Raw genomic sequence first — 22463 nt, 5'->3', positions numbered from 1 at the left:
AAGTGTAACGAACACCAAAGGACAGGTGCCCCCGGCTGGCAAGAAAAAATTATGTACACGCCGGGCGACACCGGGGGCGACGGAATTGAAAAGCGGCTCGATGCGCCGCAAGTGTACGAAATGTACACTTGCGGCGCATGGTGGAGGACCAAAGTCGGAACGCATGGTGGCCGGTACACCCAGTTCTGCCAATGGAAGCAAGGTGTCGCTATGTAACTGAGGATACGCAGCCATTCCGTGTTGAAGTTTCCATGAATGGAATTTCCCTGCTGATGGAGCTTGACACGAGTGCGAGTGTGTCGGTTGTCTCGGAGGACACCTTTCGCCGCAATTCGGGCGAGCTCATTCCTGTCAAAGGAACCCTGGCTGTGTCCGTGCGGCTTGGCAGCCACGAGTGCGACGATCTGCTACACGTCGTCTAGGGCCGCTGCCCATCCCTCATGGGGCGGGGCTGGATGAAAGGACTGGGAATAGAACTTTGCAGCACCATGGATGTCAACGCAGTGTTGTCTATTCAGGACGTTATTGCGGAGTACCGCAGTATCTTTGACGACGAACTGGGGACTTTCAAGGGCGTCGCTGCAAAGATCAGCCTTTGGGATAATGCGAAGCCCAGGTTTTTTAAACCTCGCCCTGTCCCGTTCGCAATGCTTGATCACGTAAATGACGAGCTGCTTCGCATGGAATGCACAGGCGTGCTGCGACCTGTGAAGACCTCTGAGTGGGCTGCACTGATGGTGCCCATTTTGAAACGAAGCGGGCAGATTCGCATCTGCAGGGATTTCAAGGTCACAGTGAACCTATAAGTGTACCAGAGGAAAACGCCATACCCCGTGTTGAGGACCTGTTTGCCAAGTTCAGTGGTGGGGAGAAATTCACGACACTTGACCTGAAGGATGCATATTTACAAGTGCCGCTTCCTGAAGAGTCAACTAAGCTGGTGATAATCAGCGCACCGAGAGGTTTGTACCAGTACACCCGTTTACCCTTCGGCATAACCTCTGCACCTTCGATATTCCAGAGGGAAATGGACAACCTCTTGCAGGGGCTGAGACACGTTGTGTAGTTTGATGACGTGTTGGTGACGGCACGCGACGACCAGGATCACCTGGAAAACCTGGCCCAAGTGCTAGGCAGCCTGAAGGAGGCTGGACTGAAGCTGAAACTGAACTAGTGTGTTTCTTGCCCCACAGGTCAAATACCTGGGCCATGTCGTCACGTCTGCGGGTTTCCACCCAAATCCCGACAAAACGGAGGCTGTGCTAAAGGTGCCAAGACCAAGTTACGTCAAGTCACTGCAGAGCTGCCTTGGGCTAGTGAACTTTTATCGGCGTTTCCTACCCGATTTGTCCAACGTGTTGCATCCTCTAAATCAACTCCTTGGAACCAAGGCACCATCGGTGTGGGGAGATGACCAAGAACAAGCTTTTCAACAAAGGAGCTACTCGCATCGGCAGCTGTTCTGGTACACTATGATCCCAAGAAGCCCCTGGTGCTGATCTGCAATGCATAGGTGCTGTTCTGGCCCACTGCGATGAATACGGCACTGAACGGCCGATTGCTTTTGCGCCGAGGAGTCTCGCGCCGGCCGAGCGCAACTACAATCATCTGTGGTGGTATTTTGTAAGCATTCCTAAAACGGACGGGGGCGGTGGTCTGTCCGTTTGAGTCGCACACCATTGGTCAATGTGAGCTGTGAAATGAAATGAAACGGATGGACGGACACGCAAGAAAGTCTCGAGTGCCTACGTTTCAATCCAATCCAAGCCGTCTGGCAACCATTTTAATCCATCCGTTTCGTTTCGGACGGTCTCCGCAAGGTCCGAAACGAAACGGATGGATTAACGGAAACGGATGGATGGATTACAAGGTTTCTGGGCCGCTATTTCAACAATTAACCTCGACTTAATATTTGCCTTTAGTGTCCCTTTTAAGTTCAAAAAGAGACCAAGCTGTCCAGAGAGTCTGCGTTTCTGTGCACTGCCGCTGGCACAGCTTGTTGCTGCAACACGAGGTCTCGCAACTTTCTAATATACCCTACAGCCTCGGCTAGAGATACAGGATTTGAACCTGCCTCAGCTGCAACTTCCTCGTCGCACTCTTTTTCTTCCTGTTCCGGTCGAACACTGGTAATAATTTCTAAGCTCACGGTCACGCTGCACATAGTCTTTAACTTCGTTGAATTGATTTAAAAAATGAGCCATTGTCCGCGGGTCAAGTTCGTTCAACTGAAATGTTCACTATTCAGAAATTTGTTCAACTGGAAGATTTTCGCGTAGAATGCATAGGAAAAGGGCCTGGGGTTTTCTAAAGGTTCGTTATTCGGAAATATTCGTTAAACCGATGTTCGTACAAGTGAGAGTTCACTTTACATGCCAAGGACATGGTATACAGTCAGGCGACTGGCAGGATTTGATTGCAAGTCGGCCGAAGTACGTAAGAGGGTACTTCCTCTGCGTATTTCCGATTTAAGAGTTGACAGAAGCTGGTATTTGTAGTAACTGGTTAGTCTTAAAATTCCATGTTCTGTAAATAATGAAGCAGTGTATGCATTGTCGTACAACTTCAATGCACTAATCATTTTTTTGTAGCACGATCAGGTTATGTAATGATGCTTTAGACCCTGTACACCAAAACTGAGTGCAGTACTACAACAAATATGGGTGTTCTAAGCTGATTAGAGCAAAAGTTACGGTGTGTTGAACATTTGCGAATGAAATTCCAGCTTGAAATTGACGCACTCGTAAATGTTTCACGCTCACAACTTTAGTTCATATATGTTTAGAAAAATCAATTTTCGTTCCATTCCACACAGTCCCGATTCCAGATTACCGTATAAACACGTGTAAGGGCCGCACTTTTTTTTCAAGAAACGAGGGCCAATTTTCAGGGTGCGGCCCATGCACGCGACATTTTTTTTGAGTAAAAACGCACCAGTTAGCGAACGAAGGTCGTTTATTGCAGTATACGACATTTCTTGCGACATAAGTGCTCAATCGTCGTCACTTGGCGAGTCCTCAGACTTGGAGTCCGAGATGAGATGGTGTACTGCGAAGCACAGTCACCCCACAAGCAGTCATCTTCCGTGCCATCCAAGCTGTTAGATATCCCGGTGACTTTAAAACTTCGGGACACAATGTCCGTCGACACCGAGCTCCACGCAGGTAGGATCCACCCAGGTACAGTCGCCAAGGCTAGTCCCTTCACACGCAGCATGTCCGTTGTGAGTGCAAGACCATCATTCCGCACTTCAGTCACATAGCGGAGCAAGTCTTCTTCCAAATCAGGAAACTTGCACTGCTCTCCTCGGAAAGTGCGCTTAGTGCTGTTGGTGTTTCGCAAGGCTTCTTTTTGAGCACACCAACGTCGAACACACTTCTCGTCAACGTCGAATTTTCTGCCGGCGGCACGTTTCCCATGCTCGAGAGCATACTCGATCACCTTCAACTTATAGCCAGCAGTGTAGCTATTCAGGTACTTGCCCATCTTGCCAAAACGTGAACACCGTGCAGAAAACAAGATAGCACGAAGGTTATCGAACAGTTCAGAAAACTACAGCAAATGGCTGGCTGAACTGCACAAACCGAACAACGTGAATGCCATGCCAAAGTTGGTGATGCTAATGCCGATATGGATAGCGCCGATAGCGCGTTTGTATAGAGATGTGAGAAGCTAAAGATAAAATCCTGCTTTAACCTTTAGTTGGCGGGTCTATGAATACTAATAAAAAAGTTAAAATTTTTAGCCCACTTCACGAACATCTTAACACGAATAAAATCCAAAAAAAAAATATATATATATATATATACACTCTGGTGACGGTGATCATGGTTGCGTTTCCTTGCGCCATCTATCGACTACGCCTAGAAGCTTACGCGCGTGCGAATTTTGAATACGTATTGGTTGAGGAAAGTGTGGGTGCGGCCCTTACGCGGATTTTTTTTTTTTAGAATATGCACTTAAAAAAAAAATGGGGTGCGGCCCTTACACGGGTGCGGCCCTTACACGCGTTTATACGGTATTGTGATATGCTGATTCACTTTGTAACTCTCTCAGTTAAAAAAAAAAAAAACCTTGCTCCTCGAAAGGAACATGAAATATTCTGTATTTTAAAAACTACTCAATATACTAGAAAAATAATTACATATTTGAAATCAGCACACAAATATACATAAGCTCACCAAGTTTCATCAAAATCTATCAAGAAATAAGAAAACAGTTTTAAGAGCAGCGTCTCTCGGGTACTGACACAAAACTTTGCGGCTGAGATTGCCTGCGGGATCGATTCCTGTGAACATGCGTATGTCATCTGCAAAATATTGCCACGCTCGCTTCTTCTTTTATTTTAATGTGTTCGAGTTTGACCAGCAAGGACGGTTATCAACGCTCGACGCTGGCCGTGAAGCAGTGTTCGAGAAGCTTCACGATTTTAGTAGATCGCTTTGTTAAGATTGCGTGCCGCACGCGAATGTTCCAGCTTTGTCGAGAGATAACGCCGCCACCAGCGATATTGCTGGAAAGTTCCATAGCGCCTGTATAAAAGCCGACGCGCTTGACCGCTTGTCAGTTGATCGACGGACGACGCCCTGTTCGCCGCTATATTTGTACAGCGTGTATTGCTGTAGTTCTAGTTCTCATTTTCTGGCCACAAGTTCGGCCAAATAAACAGTTTCATCCTGCAAACGCCGACTGCTGTCTTCATCGACGTCACGACCACGTGACAATATCAACAGCCAACACAGCTTGTAAGGTATTTTACATGAATTTTGAAGTTTGCGTGCGCGATCGAGCACCGCCCCCTCAAAAGTGACCCACGATGACCCCCCACTTCCGTCACGTCACCACGCTGCAGTCAATACAAGTTATGATCACGTCATAGCCGCCATTTTTCTTTTTGCCGCGCTTGCTCCAGCAGACTACTATGCGGCGGCTGCTCGCAAGTCCGTTGGCCGTGGCACACGTGTTGTTTTGTGTTTGGCGACACTGTTGTCCCGTTTCCTGTTCGAAAGGACTTCTCGATGCGGACCGTGCAGAAGTGAGTCACAGTTCTGTGTGTTGACGTGGTCGAGCGTTGCACACGCTAGGTGGTGATAGTTGCACCCGGCGGCTTGTCGTTCTTGGAGCTCTTTGAAACCGAAACTGGGACTGGTCAGTAATGGGGAGCCTGTCGCATGTGGCAGCAAACGATGTGCCGTGTTATGACTAACAAGCCCCAAGCAACACATTGCAGCAAAAAAACGTGAGACCAGAATTTTTGTGTCAGTTCCCCTTTAAGAAGAGGCTCGGTAAGCTATGAAATGGAGACTAAAGATTGGGGGGCATGTTGGCCTGGCCTTTACACACCTGCTTAGCTTAATGTCGTGGATTTTGAGTCGGCTCGTGTCTGTAGATTTGTGTATGGGAAGAAACATACACTCCGTTTTACATGAAACAAAAACCCGACGAATCAAGTTTGTAAAATTTCCATGCCTAAACAAGGACATACCAACACGAAGGCGCAGCACAAAAGGAAGCGTGACCCCCGTTTTGCCAAGTGAATGATTATAAAGGCTAGCACGAGTGTTCAAGAGACGTGTTTAACCGGGAGGCCAATCCAGATTTCTTTAATCCGGTGCATGTAAAGTTAAGAATTGCTCGGGTGTCTCAAGCACCCACACACACACACACATGCACAGGACAGCCACTGAACTGATTTGAAGATTTGTTGCATTTGAAGGAAAGCCGAATTCGACTGGCCTTCAGAAATAGTGTTAGCTTTCAAATCTCGTAGTTATCGCACATGTTCTAATAAACTTGAAACGCAAAGGTAACAAATCTGTCTCTGAATCCTTTTCATTTGTCTTGCATTTAAGGCAAACATGATATAAGGTCTCCAACCTATTTTAAGAGCCAGATTTCTTCAGCCTGTCTGGACCTGCCTGCAGTGTTTCAATTAACTCATGCAGCTGATGAATGGTGGCAGTAGTCGTTAAAGCTGCCATTACTGGGATGTTGCTTTATGCAAATAATTTTAATTAACATTTGTGTTTGTCTGTTACAGAGGTTGTTGTTGCTGTGGCGTGATAGAGTGTCAGTTTTCAGTGTCTCTACTGCATAAACTACAGTTTTTCATTAACTTGGCGTTTGAGCAACGTAACAGTTTGTAGTGTCTTTCATGAAATCTTTGAAGTGGTTTACTTAGACTGTAACATGCTGCGATTGAAAAGTGCGCTGAAGGGTAGAGCATTGATAGCGTTATTTATTGATTTCATGCTGAAGGTTTCACGAAATTATGGATTGTAAAATGTGTAAAACCTGTGCAACGGGACAGCTTTGTCAATTTCAACTTGTACTTGGGAAGCCTTAGTACAAATCACCCTTGCTGCTATTCTCTTCAAGATACAGGACTGGAGATATTGTTTTTCTCTTCAGCAGTCAGTGGTGCAACCTACTTCATGGTTGCTATATTGTTTCAGGTGTTAAACGTAAAGCCAAGGATGCCTTTGCACAGACAGGTAAGTTGTATATTCAATTATTTTTTTTTAATGGGACATTTAACGTAATTTCAATGTGCATGTGTTTTGGTATTGGTCTAACATCGATATAAGGAAGTGCATCCCATTGAGGAGCTGGCGGTGTGGTATAGGAGGCAGATTGGTGATATTGTGTCCCACAAGTTCTAGTAAGCTGGGGTCCTGGTTTGAAGTTGTCAGGCAGTGGGTTTGACCTTCTTCATGCATAACTAGTCTTTCGCTCAAGTTGTTGTATTTAGCTGTCTCATGTACGAGGGCACTTGGTGCATAGCTCGGTACCCCAAGGGTTATGCGCGTGATGCCTCTGAGGAGGTTGTTGAGTTTAAGGAGTTGGGTCTTGTTGAGAAGCATGTATGGAAAGCCGTACATAATTCTGGTATGTACTAAGGCTTCTGTGATGTGCCATAGCTTAGCTTCTCTGACACCATTGTTCTTGTTGGCTATTTGTTAGAGCATATGCGTGATCTGACTGATCTGTCGAGTTCGCTGCATCCATACAGAAGCAATGAAGTCATCAGCCGTTTCACCAGGAAAAAATATACTAGTATCATCCGCATAGATTACATATTCTATAGAGCTGTCAACTTGTACAATATCAGTGATAAAAATATTAAATAGGGGTCCCAAAATGCGGCCTTGAGGCACATTGTACTAACATTCTTTGATGATGACAGCTCTCAGTTAATTGATACTCTTTCTGATTAGATAGTTTCTTATTAAAGTTAAAACACCGTGAACACAATAACGAAGTTTTTCTAGCATAATATCGTGATTTATTCTATCAAATGCCTTAGAGAAATCTAGGAATATTCCTAGGGTATGTTTTTTTGCTTCTCTATTCCTTAGAATCAATTCCTTTTGGTATAGTAAGGCACTTTCGGTTGACAGGCCTGACTGAAAACCGAACTGTGCCAACATAAGTGTTACGTTTATTGGAAAAAAAAAAAAAAGGATAGTCGAATGAAAATAAGCTTTTCACACCCCTTAGAAAAAACTGGAAAAATCAAAATTGGTCTATAGTTACCCAAATTGCTTTTATCCTCACGCTTATGTGTAACAGTTACTTTAGCAGTTCTCATCCTCTCGGAAAACACTCCACTGGTGAACACGAGATTATAAATATGTACTAAGAAGGCACATACAAGATCTAAGATATAATTATAGGTTCTAATTTTAAGCCATCTGTCCTCGCTTTTACTCATTTTGAAATGTTGAAAAACGCTGATGCGCTGTTGCACGTCTGTAGGATTAGCAAACAAAAAATCATTTAAAGCAGGAGGCAAATGACCTGATGAATTGCAATTATTACTAGTGTCAACTAATGAGGTAAAGTACTCAATAAATTTGTTCGCTAGCACTGCACCATTGCATATTTCATTGTTAAAAATCATAAGCAAGATCAGCGGAAGAACTAGACAGAACGTTATTCCACTTGAGTGCTAATGTCCTCTCTAAAAGGACGTAGCATTTGTGAATTGGCTGAAAGTAAACGGCAGGAAGGATTTGACTCCTTTCATTTGTTATATTTTCTGTGACTAGATATACAGTATGGGCATATGATCACTTATTGGGGCATGCAGGATGCCTGCCTGTTTCGCACTATTGTACTATTCGTGATAAAAAAGTCTAATAGAGTAGAACTGGTATCATTCCTACGTGTTGGAATGGTAATTGAGTTTTATATGAAAAAGAAAGCCAGAAGGTCTGAAAATAGTCTGTTTATGCGTATTGCTCAACATTTTAAGATCGCCTCTCAGCACTAGTGTGTAATTAAAACTCATTGAAAATAGATTTTTTTAGATATTGAATAAATGAATCAATATTGCCATTAGGTGGCCTGTAGATCACTACAAAAATATAGCTGATACTGTAAGGTTAACGCCTCAGGGACAACGATACTCATGTAAGCATACGCCACCGCGAATTCTGTATTTTCTATTTTGCTACACAGTGTTATATCCGTGAATACGGAACACGTCTGTCTCACTACTGTACCAAGTTTAGTCATCGTAATAACGGAAATTAAGAAATTGAACTCTTCAAAAAAAGTTTTCTTCTTTCGAACGAGCCGATGGCACGTTAATGTGAAGGAATGTCAGGAGCCGCCTATGACAGCCGCGTACATACGAGTTCAATTCGGATAAACTGGAATGCATCACCGTTACTCACTACAGAAATATAAGGTTGTCTACAGAAATATAAGGCAGGTGTAGGTGTCTAATCCGTTCTCCGAAAAGAGGGGGGGGGGGGAGTCCAAGAAGCAGGAAAACTCGTTTGGAGACAGCTGGCCCAGGACATTCGTATCTGCTTTGTAACAGTGCTCGCTTGCTCCCTCCTCCGTGCGTCATTGTTTGCGAACGGTGATCGCCTGGGAAGCAGTTCTTTCGATTTAGAACGTGTGAAAGTGACAAAGCTGAATGTCATCTTGATGCGCGTGTTCCACGAGCGGCTCGGAAACGAACACTGGTCATCACTTCTCCGAATCGGGGCAGGTACTTGCAAGAAATATCTTCTGAACGCCAATCCCACCAGAATCGTGAAGACTAACTTCGCTGCAAGTCGCCTAACCGAGCTCAGAGAATAAAATCGGGTACCTTGATCAACCATAGTTCGCGTTCTGCGCCTTTCTGAACAAATCAGAATTAATTCGCCTGAAAATTAACAACGGTCCTCTGTTTTACGACTTGCTTAGTATGACATATCTAAGTACATGAGCCAGTGTCGTTTCCGCCTCCACGGAAAAAAATGCGACCGCCGTAGTCGTGATCGATACTGCAACCTTCGGCTGAGCAGCCAAGCACAGTAACCACTGTTCAACCGTGGCGGCAAAACACAGGTTCACGGCAATGGAATATTCTTGCGAGAGCACAGCTAGGCGTGTGAGATTGTCCCATTATTACAGGTCACGTTTGATTATCTTTTGATGTTTATGGAGCATAGCTTGTGAAATGATCGATTTTTGAAACAGTCTAGGTTATTGCAAAAGTTTAAATGTCGGAATCTCTGCTGTCACGGCCGCCGAAAGCTGCAGCGACGATAGGTCACATGAGTGTTGTAGCAGACGACGCGTGAGGCATGATGCAAGATGAAACTGCAGCGCCGCAAGTTCTAGCGTCGGCCGTCGCGTCCACTTCGGAGAGCAAGCGTCTATGGGGAGCTGCGAAACTGACCTGGTTCAAGAAACGTTGGTACGCGGGGCCTCTAGCATTTAACCTCTATCGAATTGGGACCGCCGCGGCCGGGACCGAACATGCGACCTTCGGATCAGCAGGCGAGCGCCGAAACCGCTACATCACCGCGGCGGGCAGGCCGAGGAGAAGTAATATATGTGGAATGTCATGAAATTTTGATTGAGCACCTTCATGGGAATTGCAGGCATTGCTGCAGTTATATATGATAGAAATAGTTTATACGCACGGGAACTATTCCTTCCCAAACGGCGTGGCTTGACATCACAGCTGCCATGTAAATATTGCTTACCAATGCAATAAATAGCGCATCGTGTTTACAGAATTTTATGTCAACCTTTTTTAAGTAAACCCAGTTACCGATATCTACGCCAGATACACAGGGAAACGCTACGCTCCGAAAAGAACCGTAAACGACGTGCAATTTCCTACAAATTGTACATGGCTTGCAGCAGCTCTTCTGGCGCGCTATAAGGGAATTAGATGGTGCGCACACCCACACCAACTGAGAAAATGAACGCAGAAATAAAGAGAATCATTACACACAGCCGTATGCGAGACATGGCATGTGGCCATGGCTGGACTAGAAAGGCTGTGGCTAAAGTGGCAGCGCCAGCGCGCAACTGGCCTGAAAGCTTCACGCGTCCACCTGGCGCGTTCGAGGAGGCGCCGCCGTCGCACGCGAAATACGTGCAGGAGAGGAGGCGGCGGAGGGGAGAGCAGATGGCGGTACTTTTACGAAGTATAGGGGCTTTAGGGGTATGCTCGTGCATGCGCCCCCTGGTGGCAAGAACGCCGGCTTGAAGGGTGCAGGCCTGCCTCGCGCACAACCCGCATGCACAAGTGCTTGTATGACTTTTCAGAAAAAGCGCACCCGCTATCGCATTACAGTTGCCGGGGCTTCGAACGCGCCATGTGTGATGCTGCCACTTCGCGCTCCGTCGGCAGTGGGGCAACTGCAGAATATGCATGTGCCTCCTGCTCACGCCAAAATGACGAAGTTCAGAGCAAAATCGCCAGGTTGTCAGCGGCGAAAATTTGTTATATTGTCACGGGAGTGGGAATACCCGCAATAAAGAAAGAATGAATGAAATGTATTTACAAGATATACACGGGGAGTCCTTCAGCCAAGATGGCGGAACGCCAACAACAACGCGAGCGCTATTGCGATCGTAGTCTTCATCGACTCGATGGAGCATTCCTGCTTGTTTGTCACGGCTTGTAACATATAGCCGCCGCTGCTGGGAGCGCCGTCTCGGTGCTTAGGGAAGAGTACGATCGTGGGCGGAGAAGTGCGGCTTCAGGCGTGATACGTGCACAATGTCGGTAGAGGGGACAGACGATGACGATGTAGAGTCCAACGGGGCGATCTGATACGTGACGTCAGTAGGCTGGCGCAAGACCTTATACGGCCCGAAATAGCGGGAGAGGAGCTTTGATGACAGACCAACGTGGCGGCAAGGTGTCCAGAGCAGGACCAACGATCCTGGGGAGTAGGAGACGGCGCGGTGATGGCTGTCATAGCGAGACTTTTGAGACAGCTGCGAGGCAGAAAGACGATCCCGTGCGATCTGGCGAGCTGTTTGAGCTCGAACAGTTGCATCGCGGGCATACTCTGTAGGAGTGTAGGTATCTGATGGTAGAAGAGTTTCAAATGGTAAAGTGGGATGGTGGCCATACAAGAGATAGAAGGGGAAAAAGCCAGCAGTATCGTGGTGTGACGAGTTGTAGGCGAACGTCACGTAAGGCAGGGTGTTATCCCAATCTGGGTGGTCCGCAGAAACATGCATAGATAGCATTGTGGTCAGCGTGCGATTGAGGCACTCAGTGAGTCCATTAGTTTGCGGGTGGTATGCAGTGGTGAGCTTATGACGCGTAGAATACGAGCGAAGAATGTCGTCGACGACCTTTGAGAGAAATGAGCGACCACGGTCGGTCAGCAGTTGACGTGGAGCTCCATGGTGGAGAATGAAGTCGTGAAGCAGAAAGTCCGCGACATCAGTTGCACAGCTTGTCGGTAGTGCTCGCGTGATAGCATATCGTGTTGCATAGTCAGTAGCGACGGCAATCCACTTATTCCCAGTCAGCGACGTTGGAAATGGTTCGACGAGATCGAGGCCGACGCGGTAGAACGGGTCGGCAGGAATGTCTATAGTTTGAAGTGGGCCGGGCGGCGACAGTGAAGGACGCTTATGGCGTTGGCAGGACTCGCAAGATGCAACGTATCGGCGCACAGAACGGTAAAGGCCTGGCCAGAAGAATCGATGCCGTACGCGATCATACGTGCGGGCTGTTCCGAGGTGTCCGCCGGTTGGAGCGTCGTGAAGCTGTTCAAGAACAGTAGAGCGGAGCGTTGCGGGAACAACTAGTAGAAGCTCTGGGCCTTCGGAGCTCGTGTTACGCCGGTAGAGAATGCCATCACGGAGCACGAACAAGTCGAGGGACGGGTCGGAGTCGTGAGAACGTAGACCTTGGATGATGGACTGCCGATTGGCATCGCTGAGCTGTTCACTGCGTATGTCGGTGAGGTCAGAGATGGCGAAAACGCAGGCGTCTGAATCATGCACCGACAGGTCAGGGGGATCTACAAGATTACGAGATAGACAGTCAGCATCCTGGTGCAGTCGGCCAGACTTGTAGGTTACGTCAAAGCTCTATTCTTGAAGCTTCAAAGCCCAACGCCCAAGTCGTCCAGTAGGATCTTTGAGGGACGACAACCAGCACAAAGCATGGTGATCTGTCATCACGGAAAAGGGGCGGCCAAAAAAATATGGTCAGAATTTGCCGACTGCCCAAACAAGTGCGAGGCACTCGTGCTCAGTGATCGAAAACTTGCACTCGGATGAGGAAAGGAGGCGACTGGCGTAGGCGATGACGCGATTTTTTCCTTGCTGCCACTGAGCGAGAACTGCGCCAATACCATGTCCGCTGGCGTCGGTGCGAACTTCAGTGGGTGCTGACGGGTCAAAATGGGCTAAGATGGGCGGGGAGGTAAGCAACGCAGTAAGTTTGCGAAACGTATCAGCTTGTTGGGGACCCCAAGAAAATGGCATATCCTTCCTCAGGAGTTGTGTCAAAGGCCGACCAATGTGGGCAAAGTTCTTGACAAAACGTCGAAAATAAGAACATAGGCTGACAAAGCAGCGTACATCTTTCGTGGAACGTGGTATAGGGAAGTCGTTGACGACCCGAATTTTGTCACGATCACGTTGGACGCCTTGAGCACTGACGAGGTGGCCGAGCACAGTGATTTCTCGGCGGCCAAAACAGCATTTGGAAGAATTCAGCTGGAGACCTGCGCTCCTGAAAACTTCAAGAACTGCCGACAGGCGGCTAAGATGGCTTTCGAACATTGGTGAGAATACGATGACATCATCGAGGTAACAAAGGCACGTGGACCATATGTACCCACGTAGCAGGGAGTCCATCATCCTTTCAAACGTAGCCGGGGCATTGCATAATCCAAAGGGCATTACTTTAAACTGGAAAAGTCCATCCAATGTCACAAATGCTGTTTTTTCACGGTCTTGGTCATCGAAAGAAATCTGCCAGTATCCCAACCTCAAGTTGATAGAGAAGTAGGCAGACCCATGTAGGCAGTCGAGAGCATCGTCAATCCTTGGCAACGGGTAGACGTCCTTGCGCGTGACCTTGTTTAAGCGACGGTAGTCTACGCAGAAGCGCCAGCTGCCGTCCTTCTTTTTTACGAGCACGACTGGTGATGCCGATAAACTACAGGATGGTTCAAGGACGTCTTTCGTGAGCATTTTATCAACTTCACGCTGTATTACCTGTCGCTCAGCATGGGACACGTGATAGGGACGTCGTCGGATTGGGCTGGCGTCTCCCATATTTATTTTGTGAGTGACGACCGATGTCTGACCTAAAGGGTGGTCGTCAAAGTCGAAGATGTCCCGGAAGGATTCCAAGATACAGTCAAACCTCGTTAATACGTACCCGCTTTAAGCGTACTAACGGTTAAAACGTAGTTGCGACGAAACCCCGACCGAGTCTCATAGAGCCCAATGTATTCGCTGACCGCTTAAGCCGTAGTACTTCGCCCTACGCCTACCGGTTAGTGCGTACCCTGCGTACCGCGATAACGTTTTGTGCCATAAAATTTTACTGCGCCGCTGAACTTCCCGACGCCACAATGTGCCGAAAGGTTTTCCGTCTTTTCGAGAAGTGCGTAGATCGGTCGATCACTGATTCCGACTTCCACGCGATTGCGGCGATGCCTTTGCGGGTAAGCGGGAAAGAACGAAGGTGAGGCGGCGGCCACCGACCGACGAACGCGCCAGCATGACTTATCGTCGACAACCTTATCACAATAAGTATCTTCAGATATCTGCTCGGGCACGCGTGCGGCGCAGCACCACTTTAAGCCTACTGCACGCTTTTAATAGGCGACAACCTGAACGCGCTGGGCCGCCGCAGAGAAGGAATATACGGCTCTGGGCCGCCGATCGCTGCCGCCTCGTTGCGCGGGGCCGTGTTCAAGCGCGCGCCGCTTTGTAGAAAAGAAAGCAGCTCGCTGTTGCGGAGTTGAGCGTTGCTGGTCACGGGCGACGAGAAACCTCTGCATAGACGCTATCACGTTAAACGCACACGTACGGTACAGCAAGCGTAGCGCTGTTGTAACCATACTGCACGCTTTTATTGGGCGACCACCCAAACGCGCTGCCGTTCGCTGCCAGGACCGCTACAGCGTCGCGGAGTGCGCATCGCTTGCAGGAAGTTCGTCATCGCCGCGTTAAAGGGGTCATGAACCACTTTTCCAAGTAATGATCTAATGGCCTCAGTATCGGAGTGTACTGCCTCCCGAATCGATTGCCGCAAAAATTTCTCGAATCCGTCAAGAATCAGCGGAGTTACGGGAGTTTGGCGCACGCTCCCAGCGCTTTCTCTCTTTTCTCGTGCCGACGAGCGCACTGGAAGCTAGACAGGGAGGGATGGCATGGGGGAAAGAAGTTACGCCAGCGCACGTCATGAAACGCGATCGCTCTCCCGCTGTGATTCGCTTGCGCGAGTGCGGCGCCGGCAAGTGGCGGCATTCCGCGGCAAGAAGCGCATCTGATCCGAACGCTGCTCTCGATTTACGTCGGCTATCGGCCAATAAGCATGCTATGTCTTTGCGACGTACAGCGGACAGACGCCCCGCCCACCGACGAGAGTGAGAACCGGCCTCTGTTTGAAAAGAGGGTGCCTGGGGAAACGGCAACTTCGCGCTCCGCTTGTGGCCATTACGCGGCGCGCACGACTGTAATATTTGGCAGAGCAGTTCATAGCCGTGTCAGCTTTCCGCAGGATGTGTTTTTTCAATCAGCCCAAGGGGTGCTTCATGACCCTTTTAACTGAACAAGCTACTCGCCGCATCTGTGTACGGTCTGGAGCGAAGTGGGTACGAAGAACACTCCCACGACAAGTGCGCGCGTGCGGTACAGCAAGCGGCCCGGCAGTGACGGCGTGAGCCGAGAAGGCGATGCGCTGCACGCAACTAGCCAGGAGACGATCGGCTCCACGCAGCCGTACCGCGTTTCACTGGAACTGCGCCAGTTTTCATTTACGAGCAGATCGCGGTACAGACGCGCGCACATATATCGCGGAAAGCCGACACTATCCGTTCTGTCGCTATGTTGGTCACTGCGTATACCGGACCCTGTAATAGTTCCGAAATGCTGCTTGACGTCGCCACCGCGCGCTATCGGCACTATCGGACGGTCGTGCGAGTACCAGAATCTTTTCTCCACTTTGGCAAAAAGAAAGAAAAGGCTTTGCAGTGGGTACTTTAGGCAATATTTGCTGTGGCACTGTATTTATTTCTTTGCTGGCGGCGATGGCGTACGCGAGGAGATGCAAATCTTTACTTGGTGGTTAATGCGTACTACCGTTTAGTGCGTAGTTACGCGGCGTTCCCGGCAGGTACGCATTAACGAGGTTCCACTGTATGCCGGATATCGGCTCTCTGTGCTGGAACAAGGTCAGGCGCGATTATCTTGTCAATGTCGCCATCAGCTGGGCTCAGTGAGGAACAGAATGAAGTGGGGGGAAAAGAAGTGTCTGCAATGAACGCAGAAACAGAATGGTCAGCAAGAGAAGAGACGTTGGCTAGAGTCATGCCATCTGGGATAACTTGCGCACACCAGCTGAAGTTCAGTATCGGTAGAGATGCTCGATTATTCGTGACCGTGAAAACCATGTGAGGAACGGCAATATTTCTGGCCAGCCAAACGTCAGTCGTCGGAGTCAACACATAATCGCCGTTGGGAATAGGAGGACAAGAGCCCAGGGTCACATACGTAACTGCTTGAGGCGCTAGGCGGATGTACTCGATAGAACACAAATGTGGTTGAGGTGTTGCTGGAGCGTCGTAGTAACATGGCAGGTCGAGCTGAATTAAGCCGGTACCACAGTCAATAAGGGCAGAGTGGGTGGACAAAGTCCAGGCCGAGGATGAGATCATGGCAGCACTTTTCGAGCATGGCAAATAGTACAGCTGTGGAGCGGTCAGCAACCCTAATATGTGCAGAGCACATCCCAAGCACGGGAAACGTTCCACCGTCGGCGACCTGGATGAGTGGCACCGTGGGCGGCGTTAAAACCTTCTTTAGGCGGCGACGAAGCTCTGAATTCATCACTGATATGTGGGCGCCTGTGTCCACAAGAGCAACAACATGTGCGTCGTCCACTTTAAAGGGACCGACAACCAACTTTTGTGGTACCCGTTTTCTTGAGTGCAACGGGAAGCTTACCGGTCAAAGCTTCTAATCACGGAGTGGTAACGCGGAGAACGCCGTAAAACATTTGTAATCAGAGTTTTTCGATCTGCAGCGATTATGCAGTCTTAATATCACATGCCGCAAACAGTGAGAGGTGAGCGCGATAGCAATTATACGCCAGCAGTGGTGACAAGTTATGCCCTAAGTATAAAAAGGCAATGTTACGTTTGCAAAGCCTACGGTGCCGCGACTACTGCTTTCTAGCCTATTAAATTATTTTACAATAATTATAGCGTTTTTCTGGGGCTTCTTATAGAAGTACTTTGGCCGTACACAGGTCGCTTTATCACATTTTAGTCAAGCCAAGCCAAGCTAAGCCTTCGAAAACGAAACACAAACGTTGGGATACACCAGCAGTGTTGTTCATGAAGTGGTAGCAATCCTCCACAGAACAGTAAGTCGATGGCATTTTGCGAGCAGCAGCGCAAACTCGCGTGCTACTCTTCAAAAGTCCGATACGACGAGAGCAGACAAGGGTCGAGCTACGCGGGAAACGCTGCGCCGCAGGCTCTGTTTCACTGGAAGCCACGAAAGCAGCGCCGCATCTCATACTTTACTTCTTTTACCTTAGAAACAAACGGGATTGGACAATAACATACATATTCAAAATTTCAGCCCTCGTTCTGGTGCGTGTAAAAGTATTGGACTACGTACAACAAAGTGCTTAAGACTGCATACGTCTAGTTCATGGCGCTCGCGCAGGGCTGCGCGACATACCGGTTTTTGTTACTTTTAAACGCGATTTAAAAATATAAATCCTACTCAGATCGCGAAAGGTATTCTGGAATCTGTCACTATAATTCACGGCCTTTTCGTTTCCACCAGGATCTAATCACCCGTTCTGGCCAGTTGTCGGTCCCTTTAACGTCAATAAGGTTGCGTCGAGTCTGCAGTGTGGTCAGAGGACTTAGTGGGCGAATCGTCGATGCAGCGTCACGTCCGGGAGCGGCATCGTCTAGTTTTCCCGAGACAGGTGGGAAGTCGGCGATGCAGGACGGCGGAATTGGGGTGAGCGAGACGACGGGCAACGAGATTGCGGCGAGCGGGACTGGTGACCATACAGTGATGGTGACCAACGATACGGCATAGAAGAAACGTCATCACTGGTGGACTGAGGTGACTCACGGTGGGGTTGGAATTGACTATCATTTGTCTCTGGACGACGGTTGGACCCATAGGACGCCTGACGCGAATACCACCTGCTGTTCCAATAGCAGGCCACGTGGCCAATACGACGGCAGTTGAAGCATATGGGCCGGTCGTCAGCAGTCCTCCACTCGGTGGGATTGCGAGGAAGCACCGACCTCTGGCCTTGGGCGTACGAAAGTGGCTGACGACGGTCATTCGATCGGGAGGGAGCGGCCGTGCACACGGAGTCCAGGCCAACATTCGAAAGCTCTTGACGAACGATGGCATGTACTAGTGGTACCATTTGTGAGCCGGAATCAGAGGAACGAGAGCACGTGGAGGCAGGAGAGATAGCTTCGAGTTCACGTCGGACTATCTTCGTCACGTGCTCCGCAGTCAGTGGTGCCTGTGGGAGGGGGGCGTCTTCGCACGACCATGTTGCTGCTGTATTAGGAAGTCGAGTAAATTGATGGGCAAGACGTCAGCTTTTGGCAGTCTCGAAACGCTGGCACTCATGAATGATGGCATCCACTGTGTCACAGTCCTTGGAGATCAGGAAGTTGAATGCGTCATCTGCGATACTTTTCACGATATGAGCCACTTTTTCAGACTCCTCCATGCTGTCGTCCGCTTTGCGGCAAAGGGCGAGCACGTCTTGTATATAAGACAGGTAGGATTCATTCGATGTCTGAGCACGAGACGCCAGCTCCTTTTTGGCCGCTATCTTTCTACCAGTCGATTTGCCAAACAGGGCACGCATCCCAGCTGCCAATTTCTGCTTCGTGGTTCTCGAACCACACTTTGGCTGTCCCTTTCAGGTAGAATAGGATGTTCGCCAACATAAGAGTGTCGTCCCAGCGGTAATTCTTGCTGGTGCGTTCGTACATCGGCAACCATTCTTCGATGTCGACATTGTCAGTCCTGCAAAACGTGCCTGGGTCTTTCAGCTGTGGGAGGACAACTGTCGTCGTGGCGGTTGCCGCTGCAGGGGCCGAACCCTCTTCTGCCATCGTGGGTTCAACCTAGTGTCGGCCGCTTCGGAGCTCCGTTATACCGTGTTGGTACCCCGCACCACCACCAAAATGTCACGGGAATGGGAATACCCGCAATAAAGAAAGAATGAATGAAATGTATTTACAAGATATACACGGGGAGTCCTTCAGCCAAGATGGCGTAACACCACCAACAACGCGAGCGCTATTGCGATAGTCGTCTTCATCGACTCGATGGAGCATTCCTGCTTGTTTGTCACGGCTTGTAACAATGTGAAGGTTGTCTCCTGCTGCCACTTTGTTACATAGAGGTCGCAAATACATGTGCTTCTATGGAGTAACAACGGGCAACAAAACTTCATAATATCGATGAATTCATTGTATGGAGGTTCGTTATAGGCAGGTTTAACTGTAGCTTGACTTTTCGTTTCTTCGGCGCACAAGTTCGAACAAATAGAGTTAAGTCTTCAATAGCCCAGCTGCAGTCTTCTTCGCTATCACCACCAGGAGACAATATTGTGCAAAGTGGTAACGGTGCAACACAGGGCAAAAGAAACAAGGACGGGAAAGAGCATTTTTTTTCGTCCTTTTTTTCTTCGCTCTTTGTTGTATTGTTACCATTTTTGCAGTAATTAGTCTGTCTTTTGAAGGTATGCTTATGGATGTATGCTTTCCACATTATGCTGCTTTCCTTCATTAGTAAATGTTCGAGGGTGGCTCAGTGCCCCCTTTAGGAGATTTAGCAACATTGATTGAATATTAACAGCACCCAGTTTGACAAACTAGGTGTTGGAATTTGTGTCCAAGTTTTCTTTGACCACCTTGTCCTGATAATGACAAATTAAAGCGCCTGGGTCAAGACACTAGCGTTCACCGTTCACCTTCAAGCATATATAGCTTCTTACCTTCAGTGAAAATAGTCGTAAATGCTTTCTTTGTCATCAGCTAAGGAAACGTGGTATGCCTTAGTAACATGCCCTCTGCTCTCAATTACAGCAATTCCACTCCTGCGCCAAAGTGCGCTAAATGGGATTTACTGTGCCGTCCTGATAATATCGACTGAAATTGCACCAAACTATGCCAGAGTCACGGGTTTGGGGCTGTCTATCTCCTGCAATCACGCCGCCGGCACACCAAAACATGTGCAGCTTGATCTTGGGGCCGTCAAAATTGCAGCCACGGACCAAGAATAATTCTGCTTAAGAAACGGCGCTCGTGCGTGCGTCCGAAGTAAAACACTGTGCAGACACAGCTTCTGGTGTGCGAGTCGGCTCGACGGCAAAGTGCGCTTTCTGCAAATTCTTGTGACATCTGTAGGCCAATCGATAGCGTGAAAGGGTGGCAGTGATTTGTCTGTTCCAGAAACACTGCTGGTAGCTCGTTTTAAGCGTCGCACGGCACGCAGCTATAGCAGTGTTCACTAATTACATATGTACCGCTTAAATGTCTGTTGCTTCCGTTTCCGGACATCACGCAATGAAATCTGGGAATGCTAGGAATAGATATATGAAACAATATAGAATTTTCTGTGCTTCACGTCTGTGGAAAAGCACGTGAACAGTACGAACGTGTTGACACTTTACCTCAAATATACTTTATCCGTGGATCTTTATCCAGAAGAGCTTTTTCGTAATTCCTTTCACCAGCACATCTGGGTTTGTAACGGCTCTTGCGGTAAATACCCCCTAAAAGTCCTGCCCTTTCCAGCTCGTGAGTGCTAGGGTCCCAATTTGAATTTTTCGCTTGCTTTTTTAAAAAAATGTCATCGCGTTAATAAACGCATGCTTCCTGGAGAGCAGCCGCAATTCGGTTTTAATATGCGCAACTGTCAGTAGCGGGCCCGTCGCTGACTGACTGCCCTGGTGTTGGAAGGCCCACTGTAAAGCGGCTACGCCATGTTACACGTCCGCCTCTCACTTTTCAGTAGCTGACTGTTAAAAAACAATCGGTTTTTCTTCAGGGCGATGGAATGAGGTACCAACAAATTGTATTGTTATACAATGTAAGGCTGGTAGCTAACTCTTTTGGATCCGATCTCGTGTAACTCAACGCTCCCTTAAGGGAATGTGGCCATTCCAGGGACTGAAGCGGTTTTTGTGCTGTCATTTCTCTAAACGCGAAGTAAGTGCAGCAGATTCGGTCACAACATGGTATGAGCTTCTCGTCACGTGCTCGTGCAAAATATTGCGACATTTCCACGGCAGTTCCGCACTGTCGCTCCATATGTGATGCAGAAGTCGCCATTCTGAATATTTTGGTGATGTAAAAGTGGCTATTTTCGTAGTTTTGGTACCTGCATAACTAGTCCGACTGCTGCGTGAAATCAGGAGGATTACAGTAGAACCCCGCTGTTACGTTCCTCACTGCTGCGTTTTCCCGGCTGTTACGTCGTTTTCCGCCGGTCCCGGCATAGCTCCCATATGATACAATGTATTGGGAACCCCGCTGTTACGTCGTAACTGTCGGACCGTTCCCGTATGATACGTCGCGAAGTGCGCTCGGAGCCGACCGAGTGACTACCGAAGAGAGCGGCCATGGTACATTTTCACGCAGCTTGGCCTGGTTTGCCCGTAATATTAGCCGCATGAGAGGCGCAAGCAAAAGGATCTTTCAATTGATGCAAACAAAAGCATGGCCTTCGAGATACGTTTTGCAAACATGGCGTCTATGACGTAACTGCTCGCGAAAGCAAGGCCTTCGAGATTGGCATTTACTATTGACAAAAGCATAGCCTTTGAGATTTGTCTTGCACCAACATGGTGTCTATGACTTAATTGCTTGCGAAAGCAAGGCCTTTGAGATTGGCATTCACTTCCATCGCATTGGCGTAGATTCATCATCATCGTTATTTGTCGGAGGACGGGAGGAGTTCGAGCTGGTTGGAGCTCGCATGTTCGTGCGCGCGGTTCGCGGTCGGACTCGCCGCGCTGGTCGTGATTGCGTGTGCTTACCGTATTTACTCGAATCTAACGCGCACCTTTTTTCCGGAAAAACGAGTCCAAAAATCGCATGCGCGTTAGAATCGAGTACCGAAAAAAAAAATTCGGTTATCGTATGCCATCGACATTTCAAAATGGCCGCCTCCTACGATTTCATTTCTGCCATTTTTTCAGTTCGTACGTGTGCTGAGGAGATTGTCGTCCCGTTCTGCGTTCGCATCGATGGCATGGAAGTGCCGACTCCAAATACTCGACGAGTGTACCACGATGCCGCATTTAAAAGAATAGTTATTACATGTGCAGAGACGGACGGAAATCGGGCCGCATCGCGGTCGTTCGGATATAGTTCGGAGTTCCCGAAACGTGCGTGCGAGACTGGCGCAAACAGAAGCAGAAGATTTTTTACAGCAAAGCTTCACGAAAAGGTTTCAGTGGACCAAAGCAGGGCCTGTTTCCCGAAATCGAGGAGCGTTGACAGCGACAAGGAGTTGTCCGACAGCGACGAGGACTGATCCATTACGCTACTCGTATCGCCGCCGTAGTGGTGACAGTTTTAGCGGCAAGGCCCGCTTTTTGACTGCGTTTTACTTTTTTGAAACTTTAGTTCTTTAAAACCCAAATACGTGTTCTTCTGAATGTGCAAAGTTTGACTCCTACGGACTTTTTTTGTTCTTTTCTCTCACGAAAAATGGGTGCGCGTTACAATCGAGGGCGCGGTAGAATCGAGTAAATACGTTAGTTCTTTCATGTCTACAGCTGTTGGTGTTAAAAAGATCACATACGTTGATTACATTTCTGTGGATGAGGCCGTCCCCAGCTCTGTGTTTCTATCCATCGACTAGATCGCGGCTGAGCACGCCAATTTTCGTGCTGCTCGTAAGCATTGAAATAAAATTGTGTGCCACTAAATATTTTGTCGTTTTTC

At 48.3% G+C, this 22463-nt stretch overlaps 1 protein-coding gene across 1 annotated transcript in view; it reads left to right on the top strand.

The window, feature by feature from the left end:
* The first annotated feature begins 440 nt into the window (after positions 1-440).
* Positions 441-22463, top strand: part of LOC119383885 (uncharacterized protein K02A2.6-like) — a 32101-nt gene continuing 10078 nt past the window's right edge. Inside the window, exons 1-3 of the mRNA XM_037652190.1 lie at positions 441-737; positions 779-962; positions 6456-6494. Coding sequence (XP_037508118.1) covers positions 441-737; positions 779-962; positions 6456-6494 — 520 coding nt within the window. The remainder of the gene's footprint in view (positions 738-778; positions 963-6455; positions 6495-22463) is intronic.

The sequence above is a fragment of the Rhipicephalus sanguineus genome, chromosome 1 (genome assembly GCF_013339695.2).
Source record: "Rhipicephalus sanguineus isolate Rsan-2018 chromosome 1, BIME_Rsan_1.4, whole genome shotgun sequence".
In the NCBI taxonomy this organism is placed as follows: domain Eukaryota; kingdom Metazoa; phylum Arthropoda; class Arachnida; order Ixodida; family Ixodidae; genus Rhipicephalus; species Rhipicephalus sanguineus.
The sequence above is the reverse complement of the archived record's forward strand: the minus strand, read 5'-3'. Positions and strand labels throughout refer to the sequence as shown.